Genomic DNA, 14,506 nt, shown 5'->3' with positions numbered 1-14,506 from the left:
GTGAAGCTGGTGAAAAACACAGCTCCATTTGGACCTAGAACTCTGAGATTCCAACACTCTGCAGAGTGAAGCACTTCCTGAGCTCAAGGACACTGCGAAAAGCAGCCCAAAATGTGCTCTCTGGATAGAGAGTTATAAAAACAGAGATACCAAGTCTTTCCCATTCATATAGCTTAGTTAACTTTTTTTTCTGGATACAGTTAGATTTTTTTCCCCCTACCAAACACTGCTTTAAATTTTTGCTGAGATTTTCCAACATAACTCATTCTGCTAACAATACAAAAAGCTTTAGGGTATTTGTTAATCAAAAGCATTTTTGTCATTTACAGTGTGACATTTGCATGTGTAATATTTCTGTGTTTGAAGACCCAGTGGATATGCCTTGTGGACATGACTTCTGCAGAGCTTGCTGGGAGGCGTGAGTATCTGTACTTCTCCATCATGTGAGAAACTTTCATACTTGCTGTGTTGAGGAGGAAAAGACAGAGACTTTAAACAGCTAATGCTGAAGTACTGTTTGGGTTTCACAGAATTGCTGGTTTGAACCTATGGACTATTTTAATTGTCACTCAATCAACCATTACTGGTTTAGGCTTATGTAATGTTTGTTTAGGTCCTGACTACGCAAGATTCTTAATCAAATGTTTTAAGCTTGTGTGTAAATAGATAAGCCTACTCTTGATTTGCTCAGTGAGTGTGTGTGGTGTTGGCACCATTGGGGTTTACAGTTTCTAAATTAAGCACATGCTTAATTCCATCTCTGGGTTTAGCACACTAAACTTAGGCATTGTGAATCCATTTCCAATCAGAAAAGCAATTAAAATTCTTTCTTTATGTTGAGAGTTAATAACTGAGGGGTAGATTTCACTTAGAAGTTCTATTAATCTAATGCTCTTTTTACTGCATAGGTCAGAGTAGTCATGCCAGTGAAAAACTCAGACATGGATAATTAGGGTAGTATAAATATTAATCATATTTCCCAGGAATAATTGTATTTGTATGCAGTGCTTTGTATTCATCTGTGTCGCCATTCAGGAGATTGTACTACTTGATCTCTGCTCCTGTAGTGTCTTGTTACAGCACCATTTCTGCACAGCTATTCCTACTGCAGATCAACCCCATTCCTATGAACCCATAGTTCTGGTGCTAAGGAAGAAAACTTTCTTTTCCATATGAGCTTTCCAAAGGCAGTTCTTTTCAGTGGCAAGAAAATTGTTAGTTGTGAGTCTCTTGCCTTGCAAATCCCTTGGCAGAATGTAGGAGTTACCAAGAGATCGCTGGTTTGACGTGGTGCTTTTAATTTGGCTGCTGGACTGTGTGTCCTTTGTGCAGGACACAGGGGCCAGCTCAGAGCCACAGGCTCAGAGCCACAGTTCAATGGCAAGTATTTGTGGTGGCACACTGAGGGTGGAATTCATCTTTCTGAGCCAGTCATTCCTAAGTCACTTGGGTTATAGCCAGGACTGAGTTACCCAACTCTAAGATACAAATCTAAGATGGGATGTACTGACAGGTATCTCTGCCTTAACTATTGAAGGATCTCAGATGACTACCTTAGAATAACTGCCTATCCTTTAAATGATTAAAGTTAGAATGGTGGCATCCTTGTTGGCAGAATAATAAACCTGTTACAGCATTCAAACTAAACAACAGCACATTTTTGAGCTTGTTCTGTGTTTAGACATTTGTGTCCAAAAACAGGCCTAGTTTTATTAGCACAGTTGTAGAAAATAATTGTGTATTAAATTAATTATTTCCTAGATTAATTACACTTGCATATTCTGTTTCTGATTTAAGGTAGAAATAATGCTCAGTTTAATTAAACAATAAAGAACTGTGTGATAAATGGCAAGGATGGAAACCACAAACATTGGGCTAAATACTGCTGATGATGCTCACATTTGAACCATGACAATGTTATTTTTTTTAATTATGCTGTTCATCAAATTTGTAGCTCTTTTAAGCAGAAAGGGATACTTTTATTTCTCTGTTTGAAAAGTATTTATTGTGAATACCTGTGAACATAAGTGTAAAGTACTCAACAGCCTTTTCACTTTTACTTTCTATTCACAAATACCAACTGGAAAAATTCTGGCAGATTTTTGAATCTGAAAATTCAGGAGGGTGAAGCTCACAACATTTTTTGCCCAGCATATGATTGTTTCCAGCTTGTGCCTGTAGACATCATAGAAAGTGTGGTTTCCAAGGAGATGGACAAGCGATACCTTCAATTTGACATTAAGGTAAATTATCAAACTGTTCTTGTACTCTTGAACTCTATTCCATTTTATAAAAGGTAACTTAAAACTTCTGTATGAAAGGCTGCAATATATCTGGAATTTTCCAAGTAGAAATTCATAAACAAATATGTGCACATATGTATTGGCTCTTATGTAGCATAATATCAATGTTTGCCATATCACGGAGAAAAAAATAAAGAACATTTTTTATATATTCCTTAAGTAGAAATGCCATATTTCCATAGTACATTTCCTAATGCAGTATTAATAAAATAATTTTATCAACTCATTTTCATAGCAGGTGATATGAAGGTTTTAATCACTCAGAGTTGTGTTCGCAATTTGAAATTTTTAAAGTTTTCAGATTGTTTTTACTGTATTCAGAAATGGCATCTGTTTCCTTTTATAAAACTTCCTAGTACTATGCTTGATATGATTACTGTATATGGGTGAAGGAGTAGGAAAATATTGATTTGATTTTCCTGGGTTTTTTAATGTATTTGTTTTCATCATTGCAATTTGTTTTTAAAAACAATCTTTTAATTTAGCTTTCTTCTTTTATACTAGTGTGGTAATGAACTAGTCTTGAGAAATGTGCTACTTTATCAGTGGCAGGGCAGAAGTAGATATTTTTTTCATTTACAGTACAGTACTTTCTCTGCAACAAGTCTCTTTATTGCACAATGAGATGCAAATTAAATTAACAGATCTGATTCATATTTTGCGTATTTTATTTTGACTGTTGATCAGAATAGGTTCAAAACAAAGTAGTGGAAGTTCCTTTTTTTCTCCTCAGAGAAAAAGAAGACTTGTTACATTAACCAAAAATACGGGAAATAAATTACTGAGTTAGTCTAGTTCTGATTTCTGGTTTATTGTGGGATATTTGTTTAATCAGTAAGGTTTTCATTCTTTCCAACTGAAAGAATCAGTTCTGCTAATGAGTGTATTGTCAGTGCATATATAGTAGTTTACTGTAAGCCACATTACAAAGGAATTAACTTGCAGAGATTGAACTTTTGTTTGGAATGTAAGTAATTTCATTCTTAGTGTAAGTCTGAAGTACTGTTGTTACTAAAGAAAATGCTGAGATTCAATTACTCCCTTTCTATAACTATATTTAAAAGTCTATCCTTGTAGCTACAAGACTGTCCTTATTGTTTTTTTGCTTTGTTCCTTCAAAGGAGGACTATGAATACAGATTGTTTTATATCAAGGATGAAATCTGATCTTATGTGGTAAAATTTTTTCTTTTTCTCGTTTTTTTCCCCACAGGCCTTTGTTGAAAATAATCCTGCTATTAAGTGGTGTCCTATACCTGGCTGTGAAAGAGCAGTAAGGCTGACAAGACAAGGGTCAAATTCAACAGGATCAGACACACTTAGCTTCCCTATGCTGAAAGCCCCTGCTGTAGATTGTGGGAAAGGACATCTTTTTTGCTGGTTAGTACTGGAAACTCACCTGCCTCTACATAAACTCACAGTTACTGCTATTCCAGGGACTCATTAAAAAGTTCCACATGACATCAAGAGTGCAACAGAAATTAGTATGGAAGGATAAATGACTGTACTATCCTCTATCCATGCACTACTCAAATATTGTGGTATTTTGGGGCACTGCAAAGATTTATAATCCAGTAGTCATTATTGTCTCTGTTAGGTGCAAAATAACAGCATAGAGTGTTGTGATGTTCTGTTCTGAGGAAACAGAGGAAAAGTGGGATACTGGAACAGGGATGTTTGTGTCTGGATAATTGTATGATCAAAACATGGCACTTTCTCTGTTGTAGTCTAGAAAACCAGCGATGTTTATCTCTTTCTGAATTTTGCTAGAATCACATCAAAGAAGCTGGAGTTTAAGTGAGGCCATGAAGTACCATTTCCTTCACACATAAATATTCTGTTTGCAGGATCATTCCAACCTTTGTTTTACTTGAAGTTCAGCACTTTTTCTTTCTTCTACTGTGTTTTAAGATGACTGTGAGCCCAAGAAGGAATAAAAAGCCAGATATTTTTTTAAAACATCCCTCAGATTGCTGATCTTCAGCACTTCCTAGAAAAGGACATAACAGTATCAAAGAAAGTAAAAAAAAAATTGGCATATTTTTCCTTGACATTATCAGACTGACAATTTATGACTGTTGTAGTGGGACATTTTTATGTTCTTGGAAAGTGAAAAAGGGTCAACCAAAGTACAGACATTCAGATAAGTTCAGCAATTCTTCTTTTCATTTTTCAATTGAAACTATTATACAAGGACAACTATTATACAACTATTATGCTATTATCCTAAATCATCTTCTTCATTCCAAGTATCGTAATTCTTAATGGAAGATACCTCTGATTTTAGTTCTTTTCCCATATGAATGAAAGGAAGAAGGGGAAAAAAAAACACTAAAGCACACCTGATGAAACAAGCACAAAAGCCAGAAAACATTACTTCTTGGGAAGAGATTATTTACAATGGACGGAGAACTCAGAAAGAAACAAATCCCATGGAAACAAACCAGAAAATGTTTTCTACCAATGAACACACAAAAATCAAAACCATAAAAGAATAAAACTTAGTGCTATGCCACAAGCAGGTGCCATCCTCTCATCCTTGCTTCTGATGGTAGAGAATCAATTTTTCTATTAACCTGAAGGAATCTGACACCACTTCAGTGTCATATTGACATTAACCTTCAGACAGTGGCAGCTTCTGATTCCTTTACATGGACTGAATGTGCTAGCTCCCTAGAATGTTCTCTGAGAGTGAAAATATCCTCTGAGTGACCAATTTTCAGGAGAAATTGAGTTTTTACATTTCCTGATAATATTTCCGTATATTCTTTTTACATTAATGCTTTGAAATACTGGACAAGCAAATATAGTTAAGGTCTTGAAAAATACTTCAGGTTAGCAACAAAATGTCCAAGAAGGCCTTTCCAAAGCCTCTTTTTTCATCCTCACAAAAGTGAATGGAGAGTTTCAGCAATGGCAAGAAAGTTCTGCTAGCAACAAAAGCATCCTGTAGTACCTCAAATCAGAACCATTTGCTAAGGACACCACACTAGCCCTACAGTACAAAATCTCTATGCATGAATGTGTTCCTCTGGAGAAAAAGCGTATTCTCAGTTCAAGAGTTTTCATCATTACTGTGTGTTTAAAGGGAGCTTGCTTTGTCTCTTTAAATGTCAATCAGCACATCTCACAGTCCCATGTTTCTGTCAGTTCTGCAAGTTTTACCCCAGTAATCTACAGCTTAGACATTGCAATAGCAATTGATGCTGCATTTAGGAAGAGATTCTTCTGAATTGATGTATTAAGAAACAAACCTCTAGATAATCACTTTTTTCATATCTATAGCCTTCCTGAAAAGAAAATTCTCTGAATCTATTGAGCAATTTCCTTTTTTCCCCTTTTTAATGTAGGAGTAGGAATGTTCCTCTTCAATTCAGTTTCCTAGAATTTACTCAGTTTTCATTACACACCACTAACAGCATCTTGAACAAAATGTAATCAATGGTGGCAAATACAATTACCTTTCAGAAAAAGTATTCTGAATTATTTAAATGTAGCATACATTAAAACTGTGCACAAATCCTACATCACTTTTATTATCGGATCCATTCAACATGTTAGAACCCCCTTCAAGCAGTTTCAGAAGCACAAGGAATGGTAGCAAGCAGACACTTATGGAAAATGGTCTAATTTTGTACCCTCAGCCCTCACCCCTTTCACCCTAGATACAGGCAAGGGGCAGTCTCACTCTGCAGGAGCAACAGCTTCTCAGGTGCACTGAGGACATCAGTTGAAACAGTGTTTTGCTGTTTTGGTTCAAAATATATTGTTGTGAGAGGGAAAAAATCCAAAACAACATTCTTCTTTCAGCCCTTCCATGAATTTTAACTTGTGTTGAAACTTGCTACAATTTTAATAAGCATGTGTTGTGCCTTCATAGAAATCATCCTGCTGAGTATTGAGCAAGGCGTCTGGGGAGGCTCCTGCTGTTAATTGGCACAGCTGCTCGTGTTAGTTCCTTTCATTCACTGCTGTCTATCCAAAATAAAACTTTCATAAAAACTTTCATGAACAGTAGGCTTAATGTTCTTACTCTAGTAAAATGACATCCCAGCATAAAAATGCTTGTTTTGGGTGGGATGAGGAAAGAGCTTCTTCCATGAGAAGTTGTTATTGAACAACTGTTGTAACTGTTACATATAGATAGATAAAGATATAAAGGTTTAGATATAGATATGACTGAACTTCATTAAAAATCCAGAAATCTACAAATTTGAAAGTACCAAAGACACATGACCCTCCTCCCACCCCCCATAAAAGATTGACTAATCAATCAGCTTTTAACTTAAAACCGAGCTTGTCAGTGTTAAATCTTTGTTAGTTTCAGTCCTTTCTGACAACAAATACTGTATACTGTGAGAGGGTCTTGGCACTGTCAAAGTCAATGATTGAAGTGTCTTACTGTCCCACAGATGTGAAAGGTGTTAACTTTCAACCAAGGCTGAAATCACCTTATTAGAGGCCAGTTATTCATTCTAGTACAATCTTTCCCAGCTAAGATCTTAAGTCCGAACCAGAGATGAATGTATGCTGAATTTAAGCTTTTTTGTTAGCAGACTAGCTAAGGGAAAAAAAAGTTCAAAACTGTTCCCATAACCTTTTCTTTCTTCCTGAATTCCTGCTTAAAATGTGGACAAGGGCAAGCAGAAGAGTATTGATGTAGCTTGTGAACCTGCACTACAAGAGAGCAGTTCACCACTGGATCTGCAGCAGACTTGTGTGCTCTGATGCAGCTGGTGACCATCTCAAATTATTTGCTTTGATATGGCAGATGTCTGAGGCTATTTGCTGCCATTCCAGTAGAAAAAAAGAAGCTATTACAAATCCAGAGTGTATATTGACACATCCACAATGAAGCACCATCTGGAAGCCATATATCTGCTGCCACTCTGTAGTAGTGATTGCCATCCTTAATCCTAGTAGGAACTTCAGGAGAAGCTCAAGAGACTCATTACTCCACTGTGTCCGTGTAAATAAGTTCAAGCCCCCATTTAAGAAGATCTGGTGGAAGGAGTAAATATCCATAAATACTTAGTAATGGTGTTGAAAGGCTTTGATCTTGTTCTCGATTAAAAGCTTGAATCTAGTTAAAGGTTAATTATTGCAACTGAACAGATGCAAGTAGTTCTACATAAAATATATTTCTACATAAAATATATTTCTGTTATAGCAAACTACCTACTTTTGGATAAACTCTGTAGTCTGGTTTACCTTTATCACAGAAACTATATGAGCACTTTTGTGGCACTAAAATAATACCCAGGTATAAGAACAAACTGCAAGCCAGCTGATTTATTTCAGTTTGTAATTTTAAGAAGCTTCTCTCCTTTCCTGTCCCATTTAAATTCTTTATCAATAATAGTCATCTGTGCTTGTGAGCAAGCAGTCTGAGTGTATTTTAAAACAATGTTATTTAGATTGCTTTTTTTTTTCCGACTTAATTAAATTCTGGACATGTTTTTTTGTTGGTTTCTTTTTTTTTTTTTACCTTGAACCAATTTTGACTTTAAATCTCTGAGTTATAAGAAACTGTGTATACACCTTCTTTTTCAGGGAATGTCTTGGTGAAGCACACGAACCCTGTGACTGCCAGACCTGGAAGGACTGGCTACAGAAAATATCTGAAATGAAACCAGAAGAACGTAAGAGCCATGCAGGGCCAACAGGGAGGGCGTGGGTGTTTTGATGCCATTTTGATCTTTTGTCTTTAGACAGATTTTTTTTTTAGTTGCATAAAGTAAAAAGTGTTTTCAACATTGGTTGAAGAATAGGGTAAAAGGGAAGAAAATTATACCACTGAACGAGGGGCTGCTTACATTTTAACTGCAGCATTATGGTTCTTTGCAGAACATTCCTCCCCACAAATGCATGTGTGGTTCAGTCAGGGTATGCAAAACTCCTTCCCTTTATTTTAAAGCTTTGTTTTATTAATTAGTCAGTTTATTACTGCATATAACTTCATTTACTTTGTCCAATTTTGACTTTTAGCCCAGTCTGCTCATGTGATTGAGTAGTGTTCCTAGTCTACATTAACAAAAAGAGTAAAGATAACACCAATTTGAATACATACTAACTTGGTTACCACAGTTCAGAGCCTTTCCATAATATGTTACAAATATTTTGGAAAGCATGGAAAATTTTATAAAGAGGCAAAACACACCCTGCTTTTTCAAGCTATACCTCTTGTTTTAATATATTTACTTGCCCCTTTATATATTGTAATTGTAATATATACTGTATATAAATTTGTATTAAAAGAGATCTATGGAAATACATTGAAATAATAAGTGTATTAATATTATACATGTATAAACTAGAAACTGTAATAATAAAATACATGTGAGAAATATGCATAGTGAAAAACTTGAGTATTTTGTCAAGAAACAGGGAAATATGAGTCATTCCTAATCTGATTCTCACAGAAGATTACACAAGTACGATTTCAACCTCTCTGTTTTTGCATGCTCCATATCCTCCTGCCACCTTCCCAAAGTTGTGGGAGTGAGTGAGGCCTATGAGGACGCTGCCAACTGCCTGTGGCTACTGACCAACTCCAAACCTTGCGCCAACTGCAAGTCCCCCATCCAGAAGAACGAGGGCTGCAACCACATGCAGTGTGCAAAGGTGAGAAGGACCCATTGTGGGATTTCTTGAGGAATCAGAATTCAGTTTTGCATGTCCTGTATATAGTTTAGGACCACAAAGATCCAAAACCTCTGAAGGGTCATGCCTGATAGGTAGTGGAATCTGTTGCAGGAATTAGATAATGAGCAAATGGCATGTTACATGTATTTAGAAAATGTTTTAATGTTTACTGAAATTTGTTTGGCTGACAAGTGTACACTCTAATGACTGAAATTTCATAAACACCTTAGAATAATTACCAATACAGCATGAAACAAGTAATTGATGGTTTAATCATCATTAATAATGTAGAAGAGAAAGAACAGTTTTAATTGACAGATGTAAGATTTTAAGGAAGGCTTAGCTCTAATGAAGGTTTTGCCTTACTATATTTTTCTTTTGCATTATTTCTCTAACATAGCAACAAAGCAGAGAAGTTTAGGTGGAAAACTGTAAACAGGAATTAATCAGTAGGTATGAAAAGACAGAAAAGAGTGATTCCAAAGAAAATTTATTGATGACAGCAGCCAGAAAATTAGTCACAAGTTTGCACTGTGCTACCAAAATAGGAAAAATATTTTTGCCATGAGTTCAGTATCATTTGAAAATGTTTTGTCGCTCAACTTAGTTAAAAGCAGCATATTTAGACATTTCTTTATGCCAGAAATATCTTCTATAACTACAACTATTACCTCTTTGAGGAGCATCATTAAAAATAAGAAAGTAGTCAACACTTGACATAGTTGGCCAACAATAAAAGGCTAACAGATTTAATTCTCTTTATTTTTCTGAAAATGTGCAGGTCTCTCTCTATTGCTATGTAGATACCATTTTCTTTATATTGTCACATATCTCTTTGATACAAATTGAAGACTGGGGCTTTTCCTGGCAGCAGAGAACAGTCTCCTACACTTTGATTTATGCCAAATTTGTTGGTTTGGGGTTTTTTGTCGTAACCTATTTTAAAAAGAGCTCATAAATTCCATAGTTCTAAAAACTCTATAAGGTATGTTTGTTGCAGCTTTTGCCAGTAAGCTCAGTTGTGGCTTCAGCAAAGTGGCTTCAGGCTGGAGAAGACTTTGGCCAATAAACACTGATGAATGAAAATAATTTGCCATGCTAAGGCACTAGCTGACAATCAGAGGTCTCTTTTCCTTTTTGATGGTTATAGGCAGCTTGAAATATCCTTAAACAGCCAGATTCTTTTGTCATGGTCAAATCTCTGCACAGATAGCAGCTGCCTCCCCTCAGCCTGGTGAGGAAGGTGAGGGAGATGTCCTCAACATCATTGCAGGGCTTGGACACAATGAATAGTAGTCACCTCATTTGTTGCTTCTTCTGCTGAAGTGACAATCCCTGATGGAGCTTTTGTCATTTTTTGAAGGGAGGTCTGCTCAAGCTCACTACATGATGGGCTATGGCTGCTTCTTAGCATCTACCATGTACCTTGGTGTAGAGGAGAATACTCCTTACTCATTAAACCCTGTTTTCTGTACTTAAGCAGGCATTTTCTTGATGTTTTATGAGTTCAGCTTCTAACAAGGAAGTGTTTACACCATACTGCTTTCTCACTCCACTATCTATAGTTGTATTTTAAGCTTATGGGTACTTAGATTTCAAGGAACAGGAGGAAGTTCATAGATAATAAATTGCTGCAAGTTTCATGAAACTTGGTAGCTATATGGTGCAGAGACTTCATTTATACTGCCACCAAGAGAGAGGCTGAAATACCTACCCAGCTGTTACCTGCTCAGCAATTACCTGTTCTGCTTGGTTCAGATCATGGCCAAGCAGCAGATGGGATTTGTTAAGCCCAGGTGGTGATGACACAAGGCTCAGCAACCATAAAGACACATAAAACAGAGCTCAGGAGTTAATCATAGAATACGCTGAGTTGGAAGGGATCCACCAGGATTAACAAGTCCAACTCCTGGCCCTGTGCAGGACGCCCCAAGAGTCACACCTAGTGCCTGAGGGCATTGTCCAAACACTTCTTGAACTCTTGCTGTCAGGCTTGCTGCTGTGACCGCTTCTCTGAGGAAGGCCCAACCAGGGCCCAACCACCAGGACCACCAGGTTGGTCCCTCTTCCAGGGCCCAATCACCTTCTGGGTAAAGAAACTTTCCCTGCCTTCGAGGGAGAGGACAGCTCCTCCCAATTTAGTGTAAACTCAGTGTTCTCTCAAGTCCTGTGTCCAGGGAAGCCGTCATGTAACACAGTTCTCCAGCACTGTGCTGGACGTTTTGTCCAGAAGGAGGCTGTGAGAGAGTCTCAGAGTTCTGCTGGAGTCAGAAAGGTCACATCACCTGGCTCCCCTTGTTCAGCTGGGAGGGTTACCCTGTCACAGAAGGGGATCAGATTTGACTTTCCCTCGTGAAGCTGTGACCAATGACTGCATTGTCCTCCAGGTGTTTTTCAGTACCTCCCAGAGCAATCTTTTCCATGCGGTGCACTGAAGTGAGCTTGACACACAGTAGTTTTCAGGGTTGTCTTTCTTACCCTTCTTGAAAATGATTTTGGGTTTGGGAGGTGTGTAGAAACAGCTAATGTGGTTTTGAATGTCTCATGAGACTGAGATACTGGGAGGAGGGTCTGGGGATACTGTGTGGATCGTGGGTTCTGAAGAGGCTTTAGGAGATAGGCGAGATTAAAAGATAAATATAATGGATTGGTCAGATGGGAGATAATTTGGGAGAGCTGAGATAGTTGCAGTAGGAACATATATACATAAATTAATAGGAAGTTGAGCTTTATTTGTTCAGTTGCTTGTGAAACATATTGTTTCATATGATCTTTTAAATATTTTGCAATTATTTCTTATCATGAATATGAATGGGTTTGAATGGTAGGCAAATGATGCAGTGATACTCAACACTTTATACACAGTTCTTCTTGTACTTCATTCTTGGCACTTCTCACCATTTTTTATAAGCCAACAGCTTTAAAAAATGTTTGAAAACAAGAAGGAACAGCACAATAACAAGAAGAAATATTGTAGTCTTAATTGCTTTTTAGAAGAAAATTAGCACTACTGATTTTTGAAACAAAATTAGCAAAAGTACAGTGCAAGAATTAGATTTCATTCCTTCCTGTAATATATCTAAGTGACTGTATGAAATAACTACAGACAAACACATCTGGTATGGAGTAGGTATTCCTGCAAAGGTTAAACCTATCAAAGGGAGAAGAAATGCAATTTAGTTTATCAAATGCTACTAATAATACTTAAGGCTTAATATTAATTAATGTAAATTTTTTCTCCTCATCTGTAAGACAGATAAAATAAACATAGTTCACCAAATTGTGAAGTCGTTTGCTTATCTGTCCATAAATAGCTTCCAGTTATTTTAGAATTAACTAGCTGAACACTCGTTACTGAATTGAGAATATTTAATACAGTTTGATTTTCTCTGATGCAGAGAAGCCTGAATAAGCCACCTTACACTTCCTTGAAAGGTTTTACCTATTTTGAAAGCACTTTACTCAGTCAGTGTAGAAAAGCCTCACCTGGAAAAGTTTGTGTTCAGACTTCTCTCTTGCTTTAATAGTTGTTATCAATATTTTGTGTCAGGAACACCACCTGACAAAAACAACGTAATTGTGGTTTTTAAAGTAATATTAGGGAAAAAATTTCATTGTTTCCTGTGAATAGTTTCTGTATTATTTAAAGAAATGGGATTGGTTTTCTAAAAATAACAAAAAAACAGGCCTGATCAGCTGTATTTACAATTCAGTTTATTTCCTCCACTTAAAACTTAACATGCAGAGCCAAGACACTCTCATGATCCAAGGAACAAAAATGATGACTGACATGGTTTGATAAACATCACCTGATTAAATAAAATAGGAAGGAGAGTCCTCAGAATTTTTTACAGTCAGAATGCTTTTAAGTTGTCCATAGAGGAATAATGATGCCTAACTACAAATCTAAGAAGTTTCAATTTCTTTTTTTTTTTTTTCTTTTTCCTGTTTTTTTCTGAAGTGCAAATATGACTTTTGCTGGATATGCCTAGAAGAATGGAAGAAGCACAGCTCTTCCACTGGAGGCTACTACAGATGCACTCGCTATGAAGTTATTCAGCATGTAGAGGAGCAGTCCAAGGAGATGACAGTAGAGGTAACAAATGAATGTGTGTATTTTAAAAATAGCACTAAGGTTGCAATTCTCCATTCAGGATAAGTGTAATAAAAATTCTTCCAAACCAGAGTTCCAAATTGAAAAGTACAACCTTAAACATATCAAAGAGACAAAAAGAAAGCACTACTTATTGGTGGATGCATAAGATTTTTGCTTTTGACTTTGTTAACAACCACTGGTGACTTTACTAAAGTCATTTTACTTCTCTGTGACATGGTTTCCTTTTGTAAAATGAGCATGCTGGTCCTGAAATTAGTTGCTGTGCACTACAGAAGACTTAGCCTTAATTTTGGCTTTCAGAAAGTTGCTTTAAACAGCAGGGACTGTCAGTGTATCAATTCATTGGCTGCAGTATTTGCAGCCTTGTGAATTTCGAAAAATAATTTTGTCTCTCTTCTTACATGGCACTCAGCATTGTGCACAATACTTTATATATAGTCTGAGTAGAAAGAGTTCATTATTTAATTATATTTAATGGTGATTGTTATATTAAATGATAAGATTTATTTTGGGTTTTTTTGTCTCTCCATTATTTTCCAGGCTGAAAAGAAGCATAGAAGATTTCAAGAGCTTGATAGATTTATGCACTATTATACAAGATTTAAGAACCATGAACTTAGCTACCAGGTGTGGGTCCAGCCATTTTTCCTGATTTTTTTTCTGTTTTATTAATCCAAAAATAATTATCTTATTGTATTTTATTTATTTTCTTTTTCTAGTTAGAACAGCGCCTTCTAAAAACAGCCAAAGAAAAGATGGAGCAGTTGAGTAGAGCTCTAAGTGGAAGTAAGTATTTGTTGTGATCTGTGCCTTTGATTTGAAATCACATCAACACAGTTATGGCTAAACTGTTCTTTTTTGGATAGCGCTCACATCAAGTCTGCTGTGTGATGTCATCTCTCCAGGACTAGAATTTGTAAACATTGGATGAAAGTTAAATGTACAGTAAATCTTACCTATTCCAAAACTCAAGGAGGAAGTAGCATTAGTAAGATAGAAGCTAATGTTCTGTGCTTATTTCTTTTCCTAAGAACACTGTGCAGTTATTGAGAACTTGCTGCTCTTTACTTGCAAAATATTTAACTGATATGCACAGAAGTAATGCTGACATCAGCAGGAAAATACTTTGCCAATGCTTGTTTCACATTGCAGCTGAGGGAGGCTGTCCTGATACCACATTCATCGAAGATGCAGTGCAAGAGCTTCTAAAAACTCGCCGTATTCTTAAGTGTTCTTATCCATATGGATTCTTTTTGGAGCCTAAAAGCACAAAGAAAGAAATATTTGAACTTATGCAGGTAATACATGGATATATTTTACTTTCCTAATGGCTCTTTATTTTTTTTATATTAGTTATCAATGTCTTTTTGCCATTTTGTAGTATAAAACTGACATGCCTGTTTTATATTTGTAACCTAGTTAGAAAAAGTAGCATATTTTTA

At 36.3% G+C, this 14,506-nt stretch overlaps 1 protein-coding gene across 6 annotated transcripts in view; it reads left to right on the top strand.

Annotated features, from left to right (window-relative positions):
* ANKIB1 (ankyrin repeat and IBR domain containing 1) overlaps window positions 1-14,506 on the top strand; it is an 87,713-nt gene that overhangs the window by 63,805 nt on the left and 9,402 nt on the right. For all 6 annotated transcript variants that reach the window (XM_021551681.3, XM_021551677.3, XM_021551682.3 and 3 more), the window contains exons 7-15: window positions 330-418; window positions 2,099-2,243; window positions 3,516-3,682; window positions 7,856-7,944; window positions 8,796-8,926; window positions 12,909-13,043; window positions 13,605-13,691; window positions 13,784-13,850; window positions 14,217-14,362. In XM_021551681.3, coding sequence (XP_021407356.2) covers window positions 330-418; window positions 2,099-2,243; window positions 3,516-3,682; window positions 7,856-7,944; window positions 8,796-8,926; window positions 12,909-13,043; window positions 13,605-13,691; window positions 13,784-13,850; window positions 14,217-14,362 — 1,056 coding nt within the window. The remainder of the gene's footprint in view (window positions 1-329; window positions 419-2,098; window positions 2,244-3,515; window positions 3,683-7,855; window positions 7,945-8,795; window positions 8,927-12,908; window positions 13,044-13,604; window positions 13,692-13,783; window positions 13,851-14,216; window positions 14,363-14,506) is intronic.

The sequence above is a fragment of the Lonchura striata genome, chromosome 1 (genome assembly GCF_046129695.1).
Source record: "Lonchura striata isolate bLonStr1 chromosome 1, bLonStr1.mat, whole genome shotgun sequence".
In the NCBI taxonomy this organism is placed as follows: Eukaryota; Metazoa; Chordata; class Aves; order Passeriformes; family Estrildidae; genus Lonchura; species Lonchura striata.
This window is presented reverse-complemented; position numbering and strand designations above follow the sequence as displayed.